General features: G+C 39.4%; 3 protein-coding genes across 10 annotated transcripts; 1 reads left to right on the top strand and 2 right to left on the bottom strand.

Moving 5' to 3' along the window:
* Positions 1-1,264: 1,264 nt before the first annotated feature.
* On the bottom strand, positions 1,265-6,114 carry bisc (TM2 domain-containing protein 1 biscotti). The gene is made up of 4 exons (XM_022852050.2): positions 4,824-6,114; positions 4,244-4,351; positions 3,627-3,809; positions 1,265-2,724 (listed from the first exon to the last, which is right to left on the bottom strand). The coding sequence occupies exons 1-4, from the start codon at positions 5,766-5,768 to the stop codon at positions 2,614-2,616; spliced, it is 1,347 nt and encodes a 448-aa protein (XP_022707785.1). The 5' UTR covers positions 5,769-6,114; the 3' UTR covers positions 1,265-2,613.
* Positions 6,115-6,236: 122 nt separating this feature from the next.
* On the top strand, positions 6,237-12,214 carry LOC111271323 (uncharacterized). Of its 2 annotated transcripts, XM_022852051.2 has the most exons (7): positions 6,237-6,342; positions 8,109-8,169; positions 8,579-8,716; positions 8,849-9,069; positions 9,675-9,981; positions 10,235-10,578; positions 10,826-12,214. In XM_022852051.2, the coding sequence occupies exons 3-7, from the start codon at positions 8,599-8,601 to the stop codon at positions 11,099-11,101; spliced, it is 1,266 nt and encodes a 421-aa protein (XP_022707786.1). In that variant the 5' UTR covers positions 6,237-6,342; positions 8,109-8,169; positions 8,579-8,598; the 3' UTR covers positions 11,102-12,214. The 2 variants fall into 2 exon arrangements, with proteins under 2 accessions (XP_022707786.1, XP_022707787.1); XM_022852052.2 differs by lacking the exons at positions 6,237-6,342; positions 8,109-8,169 and adding an exon at positions 8,264-8,384.
* Positions 12,215-12,828: 614 nt separating this feature from the next.
* Positions 12,829-18,778, bottom strand: unc-119 (unc-119 lipid binding chaperone). 7 transcript variants are annotated; one of them, XR_015315279.1, is made up of 6 exons: positions 18,383-18,778; positions 17,413-17,663; positions 15,949-16,062; positions 15,173-15,314; positions 14,393-14,736; positions 12,829-14,136 (listed from the first exon to the last, which is right to left on the bottom strand). XR_015315279.1 is itself a non-coding variant. In XM_086972866.1 (5 exons), the coding sequence occupies exons 2-5, from the start codon at positions 17,591-17,593 to the stop codon at positions 14,448-14,450; spliced, it is 726 nt and encodes a 241-aa protein (XP_086828992.1). In that variant the 5' UTR covers positions 17,594-17,663; positions 18,594-18,778; the 3' UTR covers positions 12,829-14,447. The 7 variants fall into 7 exon arrangements, 6 of the variants coding, with proteins under 6 accessions (XP_086828992.1, XP_022707788.1, XP_086828991.1 ...); XM_086972866.1 differs by having other exon boundaries at positions 12,829-14,736; positions 18,594-18,778; XM_022852053.2 differs by having other exon boundaries at positions 12,829-14,736; positions 18,383-18,777.
* Positions 18,779-19,111: the final 333 nt, after the last annotated feature.

The raw sequence follows: 19,111 nt of genomic DNA, 5'->3' as shown, positions 1-19,111 counted from the left end.
TTGCAACAGTAGAGTAAATAAGCTACAATACAAATGGCAGGAAATCATAGATAATAATACATTGACCGAAAACAAATTAACTTTGCTTGTGAAGAAACCTGGAAGAATTACAGTCTATCATTTCGCATTTCATACTGAACGATCTAGTTTAATACGTACCTATAAGTACGCATTTCTTTGGGTTGCAGCAGAACGTGAACCAAATCGATAGATCAATCGATAGCACAATCGATAAGACTACCGGTTGTTAGCTGAACATATCGTTTTGCCGCTTGTTGGTTTCAATTTTTTTCTCATTGTGAGCAGATAAAATTAAAGGATCAGTAGGGACAAAGAAAGAGCAGTTAAACTACGATCAAAAAAAGGACGTAAAAACTCACTAATAAAAAAGCTTAATCCGATCAGAGAGCACAAAGAAAAGTTCACTTACAAAGCGGAAACGATAAATACCTTTACTATCTTGAATAGGGTTAGTGACCTGTTTTGGATAGATTAGAGGAAAAAGATAGACGTCTTTTCTAGAAAAAATAATTTCTCTTTAGTCATGTGAAGGATACGCATACGCATCTCTCATCAAGTCATATGCAACTCGTGTCATAATTGAATTTAAATATATTTATGCCACTTTTAATTAGCACAAATTGTTAAAATACGCTACAGTAATAAAAGTCATTTTTTATATCTAAGACTGACCATTGAAAATTCTTCTCTTCTTTGAACATTTGCTTACATGTATGTGGACGAATGCAACATTGCCTGCATCGTTCTACGATGGGCAACAACTTGGCACTTTCTGGTCATTAACGGTATCAGTGATTACCCGTACTTTTCTATTATTATAATATAAACTAGATGAATTGCATAATCTACGAATTAAAACATGTCCAAATTTTACGTTGACTTTTGAATAGAAAATAAAATAGCACTATGTGTGTGTAACCCAGTACTGAGACAAAATGGTGAGTTTGAGCAGTGGGTAGATTGTATATATATTTATAAAATCTGAGCTTTAAACTTCAACGCTTTTTTCGCCAAAACTTTTTACCATTTACAAGGTTTTTCATTTGTACACGCTGAATTATTTGCCATCAGCACTAACGATGGGTTTCACCTTTTTGTCAAAAAAGCGGCGCTGCGCGTTTTGAATCGTAGCAAACCCTACCATAACTTGTTTTGTGTTGTTTTTAATTTACCGATTACAGAACATGTTAAAAAACTAAATCGAGTTTCTTGTACCTACCGTAATACTAAACACAGCCAAGCATTCTGATTCCTTTTTTATTATTATTATTATTATTATTAAAATGCCTCTTTTAATCGCTTAATGTTGTTGCCACAAACTATATGTACAATCGCTGAATTTGTATCCTTTGTTATATACATATGTATACAAAACAACCATCTGCCTCTGTCGCTGACGTTGCACGCCTGCCCCTTCTCTATACTCTGAAAGTTTAGTCGCTCCCTTAACTAAGAGTATTATCAGCCTATCATATCAGTTCAAACTATACCAATCCAATTGCCTAAAGTGTAATTGATATTACTAAGACAACAAGCAGCTACTGCAGTGGTCAATTTAATACAAAAGAGTATATGAAAAATGAAATTTCTATATGAGGTCAAATTTGCCCAAAAAATAACTTCATCGTTACTCATGAATTCGGAGCCAACTTTGCTTATTCATGGTGGGTTCCGGACAAAGATAGAATAATGACGTTTTAAACGGTTAGATTTATTCACATCCATTATTATTAAATGGTGCATTTATTATTCTTTTCGCATCATAGTTGAAGGCAACTGATTTTATAAGAGCAAAACTGTTTTTACTACCTACACTGATATGATGTGCTGGTTGAATTAAACTTACAGAATCCTATCTTTGGCTAAAAATTAGATCAGAACTAATGAACATTCGTATATTAACAATCGCTGAACGTTTTGTTGCGACTTCATGCATCACATGTTGTATGGTGGCCTGGCTACTGTCAGTGCTCGTAGATAAATCTTCAGGTATAACAAATACCAACGGCTATTAGAGTGATATTCTTTGCTGTATATTTTGGTTGACAAGCCATATCTAAACTCATTACAACAAGAGATTGATTGATAATAGCTCGCCTTATCATCCGTTCCAACAAGCAGGTAACTATTAGTCATTAATAGATATAAAGATCTACTGCCAAGGGAACGACACAAATTAATGCTCGACTGAACAGGTACGGCTGTATTTAGTGGTTAAGCGCCGACGCTAGTGAAGAACCGGCTGTTCGTACCCATGGTACTATAAAATATTGGCAAATTCTCTTTATACGGTTGTATAATTTTATTTCAATAGTGAACTACTGCAACCATGTTTACGATACGCACCTAGGATACCAAGTATCGCGCAAGACAACAACGGTTACTGGTTCTTACGACCAGAAGCACCTACCAATTCTTATTATTAATTCGCTGCTGTTAGTATGTTTAACCATCTCGAATGTTTCGGGATCCACGCGAGATAAATTTATTTGAGGCCATTTCTATTAGGTCGTAACAAAGCCGGCTTTTGTAGTCTATAGGGTAGTCCATGTCAGTCAAGTATGACTAATTCTCCTGACGTTACGCTTGAAGTTACCAATCGTCCTGAGGTAGAATTTGTGTTTCATTGTTAAGTGAGAGTCGAGTCAGCCTTGGTCCAAAATACGATACCACGTATTGTGAGCCGTCGGCTGGACGAACAACCTGAAAAGGACATGTCATTAAAACATGCGTGTTAGTTTTATACTTTATTTAACCATATAAAAAAACAACCCTTTACCTGTTGAAAATCAAAACACGCTGGAGTAGTAGCTCTCAAAGTACGCTTCTTGTCCCGGCAAAGCTTAAACGAATGGCACAGCATATTTACGCAGAAAATTAAAACCTCTCAAGACTGATGCATTCGCTGAAGGAATATTGTCCGTAGCATGATGAGAACTATTACTTCACCAGTCCAAATTAAATGGCATCCGGGCGATGTCGCTGATTGGGCAATAGTTAGGCATTGTCTAAATACTCTAAATCTCTATTTGTGTAAACTGATCTATCCATAAGACATTTCATTCAAACATATTTGGCAACTTGCAAAACGAGAGGTCTCCCGTCCGAGGCCTGGTCTAGGCTTAGATATCTTATTAAACACACTGGGGCTTAGCATTGGTTCCAGCGTCATAAGCACCTTTCGGAAGCCTACCACAGGTACGCCTAATCTGCCTATTTTTATTCTAATCATTACTATTATTATAGGCATTTTCTGCTAAGATGTTATTCTTCCAAGACCATGGTCAAAATAAAGCACACAAAGACTGTTTGAATACGTGTTACAAACATATGACATCACCTATGAGGACTGCGTCCACAAGCCAAAATATACAAAATTATTTCACATATAAGACAAAAAAATTAAGGATAATCAAGATTTTGAGGAATTACTGAGTCTTTCCAGTGTTTCGAGTTTTGAGTCTAGTACTGCCGTTACATTACTTTATCCTCTGACACATATAATATAACACAAATAATTGTATATTTTGAAAAGTTTGTATATTGTATATATGTGTTTTTACATATAAGCAAATCTATGTGGTTTTACTAACAAATCTTCTCACCTGCATAGCAATAAGGACGATGTCGATGAGTTGCCAAAGGAATATACCACCAAGTGTGCAAAACTTTGCCAAGGCGAGGCCGGGGTAGCCGAGGTAAAGGCGGTCTAATCCGAGCCAGCCTAAAAACACCGAGAGAAGTAGAGAGAATTCGAAAGAATACCCATTTGTCCATTCACACGGCACCTGAAATGGCCAAGATATCAAGCCGACCAGGCACCAAAAATCAACAGAGATCAGCTACAATGTTCACTGAGTATACGAGATAAACTGCATTTCAAGGAAGGGAAAATTTGCAATGAACTAAGATAACACTTTAATTATGGAGAAAATTCGCTAAATCGAAGAATAGCACATCCGAGTAGTATATAAAAAGAACCCATTTTTTGAGGACAATTAACTAAGAATAAAAATCGAAGAGCATACAAAAAAAATGTGTAAAACTATTAATTTTGTCACTTCCAAGGTGCCTTGTCCGGCGGCAAAAAGATCGTAAAAGAACGTCGATTGTATGTTTGCACATCACTTTGAAGATGCACACTTTCTTGACATAAGCTAAATTAGACGAATGATTTGTGTATATAAAGCAGTCTTAAGCAGCGAAATGATTCAGTCCATACCTCACTGATGAAATGTGTATCGTTAATTCCCGTTCCACCCAGGCAGAAGATTTCTGGTGCTAATGTACAGACGACTGGAGCAGAATTGTTCGAATAACAACCCGAAACCTGATCACCAGCCAAAGGCAAAATAACATAATACATACATATATATATATTTATATATATATTGTAATTTTTTAATTTGTAAACAAAAGGTGTATCGTATACATGTAATAAGGTACAGCACCCAATGAAGGCATGCTATCCAAATAGAAGATGCTTATCTGTATGCCATTCTACTGTACTAACATGTATTATAATCTGCCATTATTACATACGGCCATAACAACAACAACCGCGAAACTATTAACTGAACTGTAAAAGCTTCTTGAAAGCTTCTTTTTCAATTATACAAACGTAGGCCGGCATATTCGAACATGTTGGCTGCTATAAAAACGGAACAGCCATAAAGCCCGCACACTCTTGTATCAGTTATAATAGGCGACTTATCATTATTATCGCTAAACTCTTTTGATCTGCCTTTAGCGTATTGTTGGGTGTTGTATAAGACGTTAGAGGTCAGCTTGTCTGTCTGTACCTGTTGTGTAATCACATCGATTTCGGGTTCCGGGCATCTATATTGACCAATGAGCAATTTCCCGCAATGGACATAATGGCCGCAATGAGCGGGACCTGCCAGAAACACCAATAGAAACAATACACTGATTACAACGACGTTAAGTGACGTGAAGCGACAAATGGATCCGTGTTGCCGACTTCTGGATGCGTGTTGGCAAGGATGCTTTGATGCTGATGAACTGCAGGTAGAGACCAGCGACGCTTGATCCGGCGATGGTCGGACAATTGTCAAGACAGCTGACAAAGTAGTATATGTATTCAGTTCGCCTTTGTAATCGTTAACACGATCGATATGAACAAGATTCTTATTCTCGTTAGTTTGAAACCTCTTGTGACAGTACCGGTGTTCACTAAAGCCTCCTCCAGTTATTCTTGAGATCGTCTTCTTAATTACAGCTAATGACCGCGTCGAGATCCAGTCGGTCTTCTTTGGCAAAACGCCGACTAAGGACGACACTTCCGTTATGGTAGGCAAAAGACGATCTTTAACCGCTTGCGTGTGGCCTGAAGAGACTATTGATTTTTGCCTAAAGTCACTTATACCTGAGTGTGAGGAATGATCGGTGAACCGTTGGAAGCCCTGTACATCCTCTTTCGTAGCATCAGCATCGCGAATGCCATGTGATGTTGGCACCACGTCGAGGCTATGATTATTATTATTGTTGTTGTTGTTGACTAGTACAATGCGATCTGCTGTTGGACAACACCACGTTGAGTAACTGCTGCTGCAGTTATAACTGGACCTATTAGTAACAGTATCACTGGCACCAGCTTCTCGTCCCATCCATTCGTCGCCTTTAAGCCTGTATCTGCTTCTGCCGAAGAAAGGTGATACTTGTAGCGGTGGTAGGATGTCCTTATGAGGCTCCGGCAGCCTGTGGGGCCCGCGCGTTCGCCACAACATGGGCACCTCCGCTTTGATCACATAGCCTAGTGCCGTTGATTACCCAACTTCGTTACCCCCAGCTTTCCTCTTACACTTCACCAAATGCAACAGAAAAACTGGTTGAGCACAACGATGGCCGCTGAACCTGAGCCGACGTCAGCGGCCTACCGTTAGTCAAAAGTACTTCTAGCTGCCTTTGTGTCTTCAATACGCTGACAATAGCACCACCGCGGCACGATTTTACTACTCCACTTCACGCTTTGTTCATTGACAGCCGCCCAGCACCTACCCAATATATCATCTATCGCAAACACCCGCACACACTGCTATGAGACTAACTAGTTTACTGGCTAAAGGACTTGCTGCATGACGTCGTCTGCTGTGTAGTTTGTAATCAAACAAAAAGTTCCAACTACAAACATAACTTACACATGCGTCTGCTTTAAAAAAAAGCGGCGCGATGATTAAATTATTTACAATTGTTCCATGGAATCACTTTGGTGATGATTCCCAAGTGCGGTCTCCGATCCTAAAACAGGATCAAGCTTTTCTGATGCTGATTTCGTGCTTAATGAATCGTGAGCTTACAATCGTACGCTGAAAATTCATCGTATAGTTTAATTTCATGATTCCTTCATGTTTATGCAATCTGCAGTGGTATCTCTAGTTATTCCAGGAGTTTCAGGGCAGTTTCGAACTGTTCTGATTCACAAAGTATATTCTCTTACGGAACGAATAGCGATAGGCCTTCGTCTCATAGAGTGCTAATGAACATCTTTACGGCCCTATATAACATCTTTTTGGTTCAGTCACGCAACTGCAGTGTTAAAGTTGCTTTTATAATCATAAAAATAGAGCTTAATACATTGCATAAAACATTTTACATTCGAATTACTGTTGTATTATCATTATTATTACGATGACAATTTAGTGTTAGTGACTGAAGAATCATATTAATCAGTTCCATAAGTATGCGAATATTTGTGACGATGATAGTTTTGGTCTTGAGAGAAAACGTCATTTATTCGAACAGTGGTATGTTATACGTTCATAACTTATAGCCGTTTGTAATGTGTCCCTCGGTTACAGCAGGTGTATGTGGTAAAATAGCAAGTTGGTTTCTCGATTCAAGTATGCCTCCGAAGGGCGCATACTAGACCTTGGTTTCATTTCATCAGGAGTATACAACGTCAATTACCTCATTCAAGGTCCAGCACTGAAAATGAGGACGTAGCTATAAAAACCACTGTGTTCTCAGTAATGTGAATTTGTAGATCCCGAAACGGAGAGACTCGAACACCGGTTACATAATAAATAGCACCCTTTGCTTCTTTTCGGTTTCACAAAAGGTGTATTTATACCACTTCTTCATTCAGGGACCATGTTCGTTCCATCTTTGCTTAAAATTTAGGGAATTTATGTATATGAATTTGTGTCAATTATGATACCTGAGCAACACAAAATGAATTGTATTCGAAAACATTAGTAATTATTTTACTAAACTCTAAATATGGAGACATGTACAGTGTTCAGTTACAAGTTGTACTTATTATGCATTTTAAATGGTTCTTACTACATTGCTAGCAAGACCTTTAGTGATTCTAATAATGCTGAGACATGTCAATTCTTGCAGCACGTAAGAGAGTATAAAATACGAGTTTAACATTTTTAAACAAACAGGTAAAGGGTACAACAATTAGCAAAAGCTTTTTTTTTTTTTATTATCACACAGTACGCTTCGCAGCAGCATAGACTCACGTTAACAGGTTGCTATAACCTAAGCGAATGTTGTACTACTTTTGAAAATTTTGAGGACAAAACTGTTTATTCCTGGCACGTTTTGCACCCAGTACACAAACGCTGTTGTGCAATACAAAGTTTAAAGCTGACCGGAGTACGGAATGTATGTAATATGTGTGAACCCGGCAATAAACCCGTTAGTTTCTGTCCGCAGGGGCAAGCCTCCTGATATAATTTTTACGCAGTTCGCAACATTGGAGGCTACCTTACCGTACTTCAAAAAGAAAATTGTAATTCAATACCGTTATGAAGCAGAAATCAACTAGCGTTCCTGTCAATCTATTCCAGCCCGTGTACACTACACTCATTCGGGGCTTAGCCATCGTAGTCTTTATGAAATCGGTATCATATTTTTTTGATTTGTGTCAATGAAGCTTCTATTCAAAATCACGGATTAGCGGTCAAATTCGTCTGTCTAGTGTCCAAAACAGTGTCGTAACTACTGGCGATCCCGGTGTGAGGCGCGGCGCCGCGAAGAACACCTGCACAAGTTTGTTTCTAAAACTAGTGAAATATATGTAAGGCGGTTTTTTTTTTTATTTCGGACTATTCAAGCAGAAGGGCGTCAAAAAAAAACTACCACCATTCTCAAAGCATTGAAGGAATAGCTGCAAACTTTGTAAGTACGCGTATTTTATTACTTTGTAGTTTCATAAATAGACAGCCGCTTCGTTGTGTCTATGCAGAGCGATCTTATTATCACTAAATTGTTGACCTGTATAGTGATGATAATGTAACAACAACGATATTGTACGCGTGGATTAAATTCTATGCTATCGCTTTCGCAAAGGCATAGGGTTTGAAAATTGGAAGAAAGTCTGCAGTATATAAAAAGTAGATCAGTTTATTAGCTAAAAAATGCGTACGAAAACAGCTCCTTGTATTCTGGGAGGTCATCACGAAGCATTCTGCTCTCAGCACTATAACCGACTCATGACATAGCAGCTATTTATTGTACATTGCGTCAATAATATTTGTGTAATTATATTAAATTTGGTCTTTTAACAATGGTGATCCAAATGTTTCAGACAAACGTGCTTTCCGTACAATGGACGAAACTGTGTTTTTAGCTTCATTAGCTGCTGCCCCCGTGATATTTCCCTATGCGTATGTGTTCGGAGGATCCTACAGCTTTATAGTCAGCGTATTTGCATGTCTGTTCACTTGTAAGTTAAATTTTTTTTCTTTGTAAGACTTGCGAATTTGTAATCTTAAACAGTTGGAAAATGATTCAATGAGTTGTTGATTACAATTAAATAATAACAATAATAGATCTTTCAAATTTGATATTATTCCAGTGCCATGCTGTGCCTTCATGAGTGTCTCGCTGAAAGGAAAAGGCATTTCTCGTATAGCACGATATAGCCTATTAGTCCCGCTCTGTATTCCCCTGGCGTATATTCTATGCCCCACGAATGAAGAGTCCTTCGGTTGGAACTTCCCTTTTCTATTCGTCATCATTTTTTCGACACTTCTTGGAGTTCGTAGTGTCTTATCAGTCTCAAGTGCACCGCTTAAGGTACTGCAATAGCAACTATGTTATGCTTTTATGCTGAAACAATGATTGCTAGAAACACAGTAATAGAATAGTATGCCTGACCTCCTCATTGCACAAATAAATGGAAGATTAGGTATGAATTTAGGTAGACCTTACACCTGTCACCGCGCCTAGTGGGTCCATAAAAACATGAGTCTACAAAAAACAATTTACGGAAATTTATTTTGTGTATGCTGCAATTACTGAACGAGATCTCATGCTTTCTCAGTTTTTTTGGTACTCGAACCGTCAATGAAATAGTTTATTTTGCTTCGTTAGTTGACGTCAATGCTAAAATAATTTAGAACTTTGTCGAGCTAATTGGTGCGACTTAAAAACTTAATATAATTTTAGCTGGAATTTGAAACAGTATCCCATTATTCATTTTTATGTACTTAAGTAATATTTTTCTTCACTTTTGTTTCTTATACAAGCTTTTGGAGTGTTGGATGCTTAAAGACTATTTCTATTTTTTACCTAGCAAGTTCATCTAAATGAAATCCACAAGTTGAATTTTAAGGAAAAGCCCTTCAAGTCACACGAGAGGACATGAATGATGACTTTACAACATCTGCTATCAACTCTAGGTACCAGCGGTGTGCGTGTCCACGCGTCGACGTGTGGCCCATACGGTGTCTTCCCAACTTCTTGTGTTACTGTCTCCATCAGTTTTGGTGGCAAGAGCTTCCTCGCTATTGATGTTACTTTTTGCCTCGGCTATCCTTACCCTGCCCCTGTCAACGAATATGTCTTCGTTGAGCGTATTGGGCCTTGCCAAAGACTTGTCCAGTGTCGCCATACTTATGAGCGTTTTCTATGATACATGCCTAGCTACAACAAGGCTGTTCAGCACACTGCCCCCACTTCGACTTAATGGGAAGAACATCTGCCAAGGTATGGCAAGAAAAATAGTAGGAATCAAAATCCAGTAAAATGGACCGCAGTATGAGGAGATTCAGAAAACGATACCTTAATGTTCTTTGACCAGGTTCGAACCTTAGCTGGCTATAGTTATTATAATAAAGCTATATTTTATTGAGATAGGTTCAGCGAAAGACGGTCTCTAATTAGGGTCAAGATATCCTCCATAGGCGGTGTAGAATCATATTGCATTTATCTGGTTTTTGCTGATGCTGATACCTTTCAGGTCTAGCATCAGGGCAACGGATAGCGTGGTGGGAAAGTACTTTGTTCGTCAATTCGGGACGAGCAAGCCGTGAATGGGTCTGGGCGATCAGTCCGATTGGTGGACGAGTGCTTAACTGGCGTGCTATGGTCGATCCTGCTTTGAACTGTCTGCGTGCTACAACTCACCAGCTTGAACAAGGCGATTCTGCTTCGGGAACACACAGACAGACTGGAGCCACAAGCAGAAGCCATGGACAACATGCTATGGGTTCCGGCCAGTTTGGAGGCGGTGACAACAATACTCAGTTTAGACTAAGCAGCTGGCGAAAACCGCAGACCGTACAACTTGGGGATCTCGAGCAGGTGATCTGAGATTTCGCAAGTCGACCTCATAACCGATTTATTTTTTTCTATTTGGGTAAATATTATATTTTGTGTACAGGATGTATATTAGAATTACTCTTATCTCTTGAGACAAGATTGATTGTGTAAAATTAGGTTGCAATCATTCATTAGTGCGCGCGTGAATTTAAGGTGTCTGCCGCGTTTATTCAATGGATATTCTTACGTATTGTTTGAATGTTACTGCTTGCGAATGTTAATGCTCCAGGTGTCGTGGAGCTTGGATACTGTTGGGACGCTTGTGTACTACGCTTACACTGAAAATAAGAACGGTGTCACTCAGGTGCACTTTCGAGAGATCATGGATACGCTGTTTGCGCTCGAAGCAACCGTTACGCAAGTTGGAGGTCCGCTAGCTCTTCACGATCGTATACATAACACACTGTACAAGATTTGTACGCGATATGCGTCGGCCGTCTACTGTCTTGATATGGATCAAAAATATGTGGATCGCTTCGTGAGCTATTCCGATTTTAGGGTATGAAGTATTCATTTTTATAAAGGATATCAAAGACGAGCATTATATTGAAAAACTACAAGGTCCACTAAACTCTGTCTACTCTTAACAACGGACAGAGTGTGCGACGATGTTGTACACTGGAATCTACGGGTTAGTTAAATGCCTCAGGTCGCATTGTGCCGACTCATATTATTTACAGGTTGCCCACTTAACTGCGATATGACTTACTTGGCTATAATATGTCGCACTTATGACAAATTTGTAAGAAAAGATAAACTGCACGAGTGGTCAATATTGTTTGGATCAAGAGCGATGAACGAAGGACCACGGAAACATTTATAGTTGAAAAAATAATAAATAGGATAGATATGGCCAAATATATTGGCCTTGCTTTACTCTGTACGTGAAATCCCATTGATTGTACTTTTGTAGATCGAAAACAATTTCCTAAAGAGAAACTAAAGAGATAAGGAGAAAATATCGACCGATTGGAAGTGGTTTAGAATATCGATTCGGAGGTCTCGTACAGCCAAATAGTCGTTATTACTGTAAGACTGTTCACTTAGCTAGTACCCATTAATTTAGATGGCCATTGGGACCGATTTTTCTCTTAACTTCAGTTTATTAGTATTTGGTTCGTAACCATAATAAAATTTCAACAAAATCGGTCGAATGTCCCTATGTATCGGTCAACTTGTCGCAGTAAATAGACTCGAATATGTTATTTGCTAACTAAAGAGATGAAAACTAGAAAACACCGTACATGGGAAACCTGCCAACTAATTTTTGATGACGTTACAATATTCCAATTAGTACTTTTCCGAGCTTTAATAAATTTTGAGCCCTTTTGAAAACAATAAGCATGATCGCTTCTTGATCTCCCTAAAAATTGTCGCTTTCTGTATCGCGAACTTGCATGATTCAGGGGCTATTTATTTCTGCTTCGTTGTGTTGCCTTTAGTCTTGTTATAAATATTTGTCATGGAGAATGTTTTGGTATAATGCCTATACGAAAGTGTTGGACGAGAGTTTCAGTTCTGCAAGATGAGATGTTCTATGGCAGCAAATCTCCGTCGTAGTAAGCAGACATAACACAATTGTATATAGATAAATAAATAATTGAAATTGTCAACTGTACATGCCATGGACGCTTTCTTTTCCAGTCAGAAAATGTCGTAGATCGCATTACTAGTGTTAGACATTCATCGCCGTAGCAGCTGGACTTTTTAACGCACTGAATTTGCTGGTGATGTCCATAGTCGACTTAGACTAAAATAAACCAAAGCTTACTAATGAAGGGCTGCAAATACGACAATGTCAGGCACAACATTCAAAGCCTTTTTTCAAGGCCCGCGTTTCAGGGTACATCGCGTAGTAATGAAGGGTGCTGGAAAATCAACACCCCACAGACACGTCATGAATGTTATTTAGGGCACTTTTTGAGACTACATGTCCAGTAGATTACGGGTTATCCTTCTGCTCTCTAAACAGCTAGATTCTTTACATTTTGTGATAGTGACGAAATACTGCCATAACCTACTAAATACGATTTTGAAGTCGCCGTGCTGTACTGTAAGCGGACAAGGTAATTTATTTGGACAAGGTTTTTTATTGGATTAGAGATTTTGTCGTTCACGTAAGAAAAAACTTGTTATCTATAGAGATAGAAAGAGCGCCCATATTTTTACTATTTTTTTACCTCATTATCGGCACGAGACTCTCACAGAAAATGTAAGCAAAACACGAAATGATTTATTATGTAAATCTTTAAGGAACACTTTATCATATTAACGTTTATTAACTTAGTGCTATTTTATTGTGTGTCACTTTTGCTTCTCTGACAGTTCACGATGTAGATTTTGTCGGCCTTCATTCATTCATTATCCACTATTGAGAGTAACGCATTTTCTACAAATAAATGCCACTTCGACATTCGTGCCATAGTATGAAATACTTCTTGCTCATTACTCCAGTTGTCCTGAAGCGCATCTTTCGTACTGAGGTGACTGCGGTTTGAGCTGTTGAAGTCTCCCTCCTAAAATCGCTCCTAATGAAAACGTTGTTCAGTTCTTGTTTACTTGGCCTGGAGCGAAATATTGAAATACCGTTTGCAAACTCTTATCTCTACGACCACATTAATTTGCCGTTAGGTCTTCAGTTGAAGAATGATCATAATGATTCCGAAGACTTATTACAATTATTACCTTATTCCTGTGATTTGTACGATTGTTTATTGCTTCTAGCTGAAACATCGTTTGGGTTACTCTATAGGCATTTTTATGATCACAACTACGAGCAGTGTATCAATATTTATCACCATTCAACTACTTCGACTCGAAGCATACAACCCAAAAATAATCTTCGAGTTGAATGTTATTTTTTTTAGTGATACAGCGTGTTCTAGGTGTGTATGACTCAGTGAATTGAGAATCTAGTGAAAAGAGTAGAAACATCCCTTTAGGGTTCAGGAAAACTGTTCAACGCAAATGAAGGAGGAAGCGTAGATTATCGACTATATTTGTTTACACGGCTATACGAGAGTTTTTCTGCTTTTTAAACTTCACTTAGACTTACTAGGCTACTTAGACTGGACAACAGGTCTGAGTAAAGTCAAGTAGAATTAAAATTTTTCTAATTAAGTGCGTCTGCTTATATTTCCTGGATACCTCGACAATAAATAACATAGTGCACAGCGTTTCCATTATTACATGTACTTTACTCGTGCCAGGGCACAACTGATTATTAGCTGTCAATAACTGTATTTGTTCAGTGTCTGCGAAAGTCCTAATCACAACCGATTATCGTGCTTCTTCTCGTAGTAGTATAATGGTATTAACCCGCTCCGCGTCATTCACCATCGGACGAGGGCGATTTTCTCGAAATAGAGCTTGCTGGAAGTCAGTCACCGTCGTTCTCACACGATTATTGTCCAATGACAGTAATCGTTAATAGAAGTCCTTATCACTTGGTTTAGGTCTGCTTCAGCAACTACCTGGACACCCTCCTATTAAATCAATCAGTGCTGTTTTGTTGCAGCCTAATGATGAATCATGTATTGCCTTTGACGTTCGAGAGTATAAACCAAAGAAAAAAATTAACGTCTTATTGTTTGATACTGGCTAGTAGCGGTCTAAATTGCTGCCACTGCAAATAACTTTGTTAGGCCGTAAATATTTTATGGGCATGTGTAGGATTTTCTTTGAAATGCGATGCTTACGGCATCTGGAAACCAGAAGCGTAGTTATAAGATATTATGACTATGCTAAAAACTGGTGATGCTCGGAAAGCGGCTGGTACGGTAAAGCAGTTTCCTACCTAGTCTTCTCTTTCTGTTCTGTAGGCAGCTGGTAAGATATAGACGCTTGAGTTTCTAATGTCTTCCGCCGGTGTAAGCATAATCAGCTTTGTTATGCATCACCAGTTTATCTTCGACAAAGTAAAACGAGTCTGATCTTGTTTCATAGGGACAAGCTGTCATTTGTTGTCGCAACTGAGCGCTAAGTAGCGGAAGCTCATAAATGTGCTCGCAGGTGTTACGCGAATTAGGGATGCAGAATCCAAACTCAAAATCAAATGTCTTCAGCAGTTGATCGCGAAAGAAGTGACGCTCGATCATTCGGAACCGTGAGACAGGTCTGTCGCCCACAGTAAATTCGACTCTGAAAACAGATCAAATCGACACATTCACTTATATTTATTATATACTAATTGCTACGGATGAGAGCTAACTTGTGTGCAACTAAACTTGCCATCTTAATAGACTCTTCGATAAATCACAAAGAATAACCTTTGACTGCATGTTTCGCTATCCTGTGTTACTGACATGTTGCGTACGAGCATGAATGGAAATTCGAACAGTTTCAAGTACGCGAAATCCGCCGGTGATTACCACTGAATACAAAAGTGCTCCTGGAATATACTCGATTGGTTTTTAAAAGTTTATAGAAGATTGTAGTAGTTAGCAGTTAAAATTCGTCTGCTAACGACGCGTAGTTTTGTAAGAAAAATTAGAAACTTCTACATATATCAGAGAGACAGACAATTCGCAATTAGAGCGGTCGCAGGCCCCACCATGCGGAACGGACCTATACTTACGTAGCACCGATGGTTTTGAGTCTCAAAAACTGTGGAGTGAATTGATAGCGCACAAAACGCCCCGCGTTCGTGTCTGTAATCTCAGCAGGACCATCTTGGTCCTGGCCTTCCTGTTCAACATTGGTCACGAGATCTTCGCGTTCTATAGCACGAAATGCAAAACGCAACGATCAACTAATTAGATTTTAACCAGTAATCTCTAAAATAAACTCATAAACTTCAGGTGTCGTAATAGAGCGCTGTACCTCGATTATCGGCACGATACGACTGAGTATCTACTGAAGAGCTACACTAGCCTACGTTTCATTTGCGTACTGATGCATAGTCGCATTAGTTGACTGCCTCACTTGTCTAGATCTATTTTTTTTTTAAACTAAGGAAGTGGTGTTACAAAAATAACTACTAATATTTGTATAGAAGACTTAAAACCCTAGCTTTTCTTCAGTATTACACAACAGTGCGCCTGATTGGTTCCACGGTTGTCATTATTATTGATATTATACACCATAACGACTACAAAACAATAGCTTTAACGAGACAGAACGTTTGCCAAATCGTTTAATATGGCTCAGTGATAGGAGAACAAAAGCGACGTGCATTTATTTTTGTACTTTGCAAAGTGCATGCATTGAAAAGTCCTCCTGTCAAATCTCTTTAAATGAGCGTGAATCAGCCACACAGTGGCTCAGGAGTTATAACACGTGTGTTACGGTCGTTATCTTAAAAAAAAACTCACAGCTTAGAAGGAGACGTTCGGATCCTGCATGTAAACTAACCTGGCAGTTGCGGTTTGGCGATCTCAAAAAGTACAACCCCACTCTCCATGTCCCGAATTGTGAAACGGGTGAAATCAATGTTGAACAGGTTCGCCTCAGGTTCGCACAGATACTCTGAAATGAATAGAACTAAAATTAAGGCAATTCTCAAATATTATAATACTAATCTGGGATACAATTCACGTGTGCAGTTATAAAAGATCAGGACGAGTGATTGTGAAGTATCCGTTACTGCCAGCTAATGGCAAAGCTTAGCTAGTATGCTTATTTTGGTGTCATGGCTGTCGACATGGTAGGAATTGCAGTTCAAACGAATTAGAAGTGATCCTTCACAATGACAAAGAGATTGAAAAGCATCAACTGTTACCGGAGTAATGGAATTGGCCATCGGATTACGTATGGCGGACGCATCGATATTTATAGGATAGGAATTTGCAAAATAAATAGTAGACTGATGGATGTTTCAACGAAAACAGGAGAACGGAAGAGATGAGAACTAGTCCATATATGACCAGTCTGAAAGGGATCACGACCAATTCATGTCGGACCAGTTCGGAAGGGACCTACGAGGATAGGCCCAGGTCTCCGTTACAAACATGCCAGCAGCAATTCTAGAGAGCTGAGTAAAACTGTATGCTGGTTGATAGCGTGTTAATCCGGGAGCGGGAATTATGGAATAGGAATATTAGACGCTACGCGACTGCAATATGTATCGACTTTTTGTCGAAGGCCGGCAGATATCGCAATAACACGTCGTAGTTGTTTGTAGTCTGTAACTAAGGGTCCACTGGTAAAATTCGACCTCACTGGGCGTAGCGCACAGAGCGCTATTAAGAAATACTGTCACGATAGTGGGATGTGCTTCAAGACGACGGAAGCACTTGTTGTGTAAGCCTGTTGCCACGGGCTCGTGAAAGACTCTCCTAACGGGTCAACTGTGCAAGCCTCTAGTCGACTTTGGGAACATAAGAATTCCGCACAACACGAGCCGGAAGGGATTTCGAGGAAATCTGGACAGCACTACGTTAAGTCGCTAAGCGGTAAAAGCTAGGTCGTTGCTTGGGTATGAGTGGCCAAATTGTAATGTTACATAGATCTATCTATAAATAAGTGCATACATGTAGACAGGTCGTCCTGTATTCAGATCTATGACGATACTGTTAGTAGCGACCAAGATGCTTGGTCGCAACCTACGCTAAGGCCTATGACCCTGTTTCAAATTCTACGTCCGGTAGGCATTTCGTTAGACGGCTGGCTTCCAGCACAGAACGAAATGTGTTCTAGGCAGGTTTGAGGCCAGACTACAACGCATCCCTGAGATCAGCAGGAAAATACGCTACTCATTAAACTATCACGAAAATTTAACCTAACCTAAACATCGTAACTCTAGTTCAGAGCCAATTTGACTCTGAACGCTTATTCGAGTCTATTTATTAGTGAGGATAATTCAAATATGTTGTATACCTCTAGTAAACCGGTTGAGCCTTAAAACGTCATCGGGCGTTATGGTATCTTTTGCGAGCAGTTCCTCTTCTGTGAGAGGGCGCAACGCGGACGAAATACCAGTATTTACAGCAACGATTGGTGATCCGCCTGAAGTTGAAGTGACGTCTCCAGCGGTACTTGACACACTGCTGCTTGACATTATCGTGTTGTTCGAACAAGCGCTCGCGTGGAGCGTGAAATTGGCCTAATATTCTGCTTCTGTTCGTATTCTGCGTTTCGTACAGATAAAAAATACTTGTGATTATAGTTTGTCCTATAGATTGTAACGATAGCTTAAAATCAAGCTTGGTTCTATCAAGTCAAGATTCAATAGGACCGCTCCGTACCAAATTAACCGAAGTTATTAAAATTATCACAGAAGTTAAGGTTTTTCTGTTGATGGCGATTTGTTGTACCCTTCGTCAGCTGCTGGGATTTAACACTGTTCAACATTACTAAATGTTGTAGCAATTGTTCTCCCTAACCTGACTGTCGTTACATTGAAGGTTCACTGCATATTGGTTTGTTCCGTTGTCCACCAGAAGTGAAAAGAACCGTTCATTTGTATAGCATAATTTTAAATGACCAAGATTTTCAACGTCCGTCGGAAAAACGTTTTACAATGATTTAGTGGTTGTAACCGGTCAATATAAATACAAATCGTTTTTTACTAGTTGGTGTTCTACTTTATATTATTTCGTGATATTCGCGCTAAAAATAAAACGAATAGAACAATAACTCCAATGCTTCACAGAGACTTCATAACTTTATAGCAATAGGGACACTGAGTTGATTTGGCAACTGGGCCTGGTCGACGTTATCGAAGTCACGATAAATTTATTATCAGTCACCTATAGCTTCACTAAAGCGTTCCAGCGCCAGTGCCGTAACTGATAACTAGTTGATATGGAACTACAGGAACATTATTTAGACTCATGAATCACATGACCTTTCTAAAAATTTGCTTCTTTTGTATTAGTAGCAAACGATCGGGGGTCTCTTGATTCGCTTTAATTTCAGCAGCAGTAATCGTAAAGAGTTTTCACACGATCATTCGCCTGCTTGACTGAATGGCTGGACATCCACACCTGACGCCGTGAGTTGGACACTTAGCGCTATGTCGTTGCACGGTCAGCACCCAGACGGAGTTGGACCCAAACCTTTTGGTAGGCTAACGGAGCGAGACAAATAGATGTATAGAGCTAAGCTGCTGCTACTGCTGCTGATGCTGCCGCGGCTGACCGAGCCGAAAGCTGCGAACCTCTCTCACCGTTAATATCATCACCATCACTGTCACCCCTCTGAACAACAACACTGTTTTCCGACCACTAAGCGACCTGACAATAAACTATCGGCCTCTCTCTCGCTCTCACTCAATGTTGCCTCTTCCTCCTTTCCGTTAGAACTCTCCACTTTACGCACTGCTCTTTTTTGCTCGTGCCTGGATACGACGGCAATGCATCAGAGAAGAACAGAAATCATTCTCACAGTTTTCAAGTTCAACCCATTTCTTAATTACGTCTATCTTTATGACTAAGTCACGTTCAACTTAACTAGCATTACAAATTTAGTCATACGATAGTGCTAACTAAGAGTTTAGCCGATAGAGGGCGCTAGTTTACTGCGCAGCAGTAACTTAGACAGATGCAACGATGTGTACAAAGCCCGTCTATACATG

The sequence above is a fragment of the Varroa jacobsoni genome, unplaced genomic scaffold, assembly GCF_002532875.2.
Source record: "Varroa jacobsoni isolate VJ856 unplaced genomic scaffold, vjacob_1.0 contig00534, whole genome shotgun sequence".
NCBI classification, from domain to species: Eukaryota; Metazoa; Arthropoda; class Arachnida; order Mesostigmata; family Varroidae; genus Varroa; species Varroa jacobsoni.
Note: the sequence above shows the minus strand (reverse complement) of the source record. Positions and strands in the feature narration are given on the sequence as shown.

Bases quoted from the DNA above. Each gene is read 5' to 3' on its own strand.
- LOC111271323 (XM_022852051.2), top strand. From the start codon at position 8,599: ATGGACGAAACTGTGTTTTTAGCTTCATTAGCTGCTGCCCCCGTGATA. The intron at 8,717-8,848 runs GTAAGTTAAATT...ATATTATTCCAG, and splicing joins ATTTGCATGTCTGTTCACTT to TGCCATGCTGTGCCTTCATG. The intron at 9,982-10,234 runs GTATGGCAAGAA...GATACCTTTCAG, and splicing joins TGGGAAGAACATCTGCCAAG to GTCTAGCATCAGGGCAACGG.
- unc-119 (XM_086972866.1), bottom strand. From the start codon at position 17,593: ATGTCAAGCAGCAGTGTGTCAAGTACCGCTGGAGACGTCACTTCAACT. The intron at 15,315-15,948 runs GTTAGTTTACAT...TTCGTGCTATAG, and splicing joins CGCCAAACCGCAACTGCCAG to AACGCGAAGATCTCGTGACC. The intron at 14,737-15,172 runs GTAAGTATAGGT...ATCTGTTTTCAG, and splicing joins CTCAAAACCATCGGTGCTAC to AGTCGAATTTACTGTGGGCG.
- bisc (XM_022852050.2), bottom strand. From the start codon at position 5,768: ATGTTGTGGCGAACGCGCGGGCCCCACAGGCTGCCGGAGCCTCATAAG. The intron at 4,352-4,823 runs GTACAGACAGAC...GCTGGTGATCAG, and splicing joins TCGATGTGATTACACAACAG to GTTTCGGGTTGTTATTCGAA. The intron at 3,810-4,243 runs GTATGGACTGAA...TGGCCATTTCAG, and splicing joins ATACACATTTCATCAGTGAG to GTGCCGTGTGAATGGACAAA.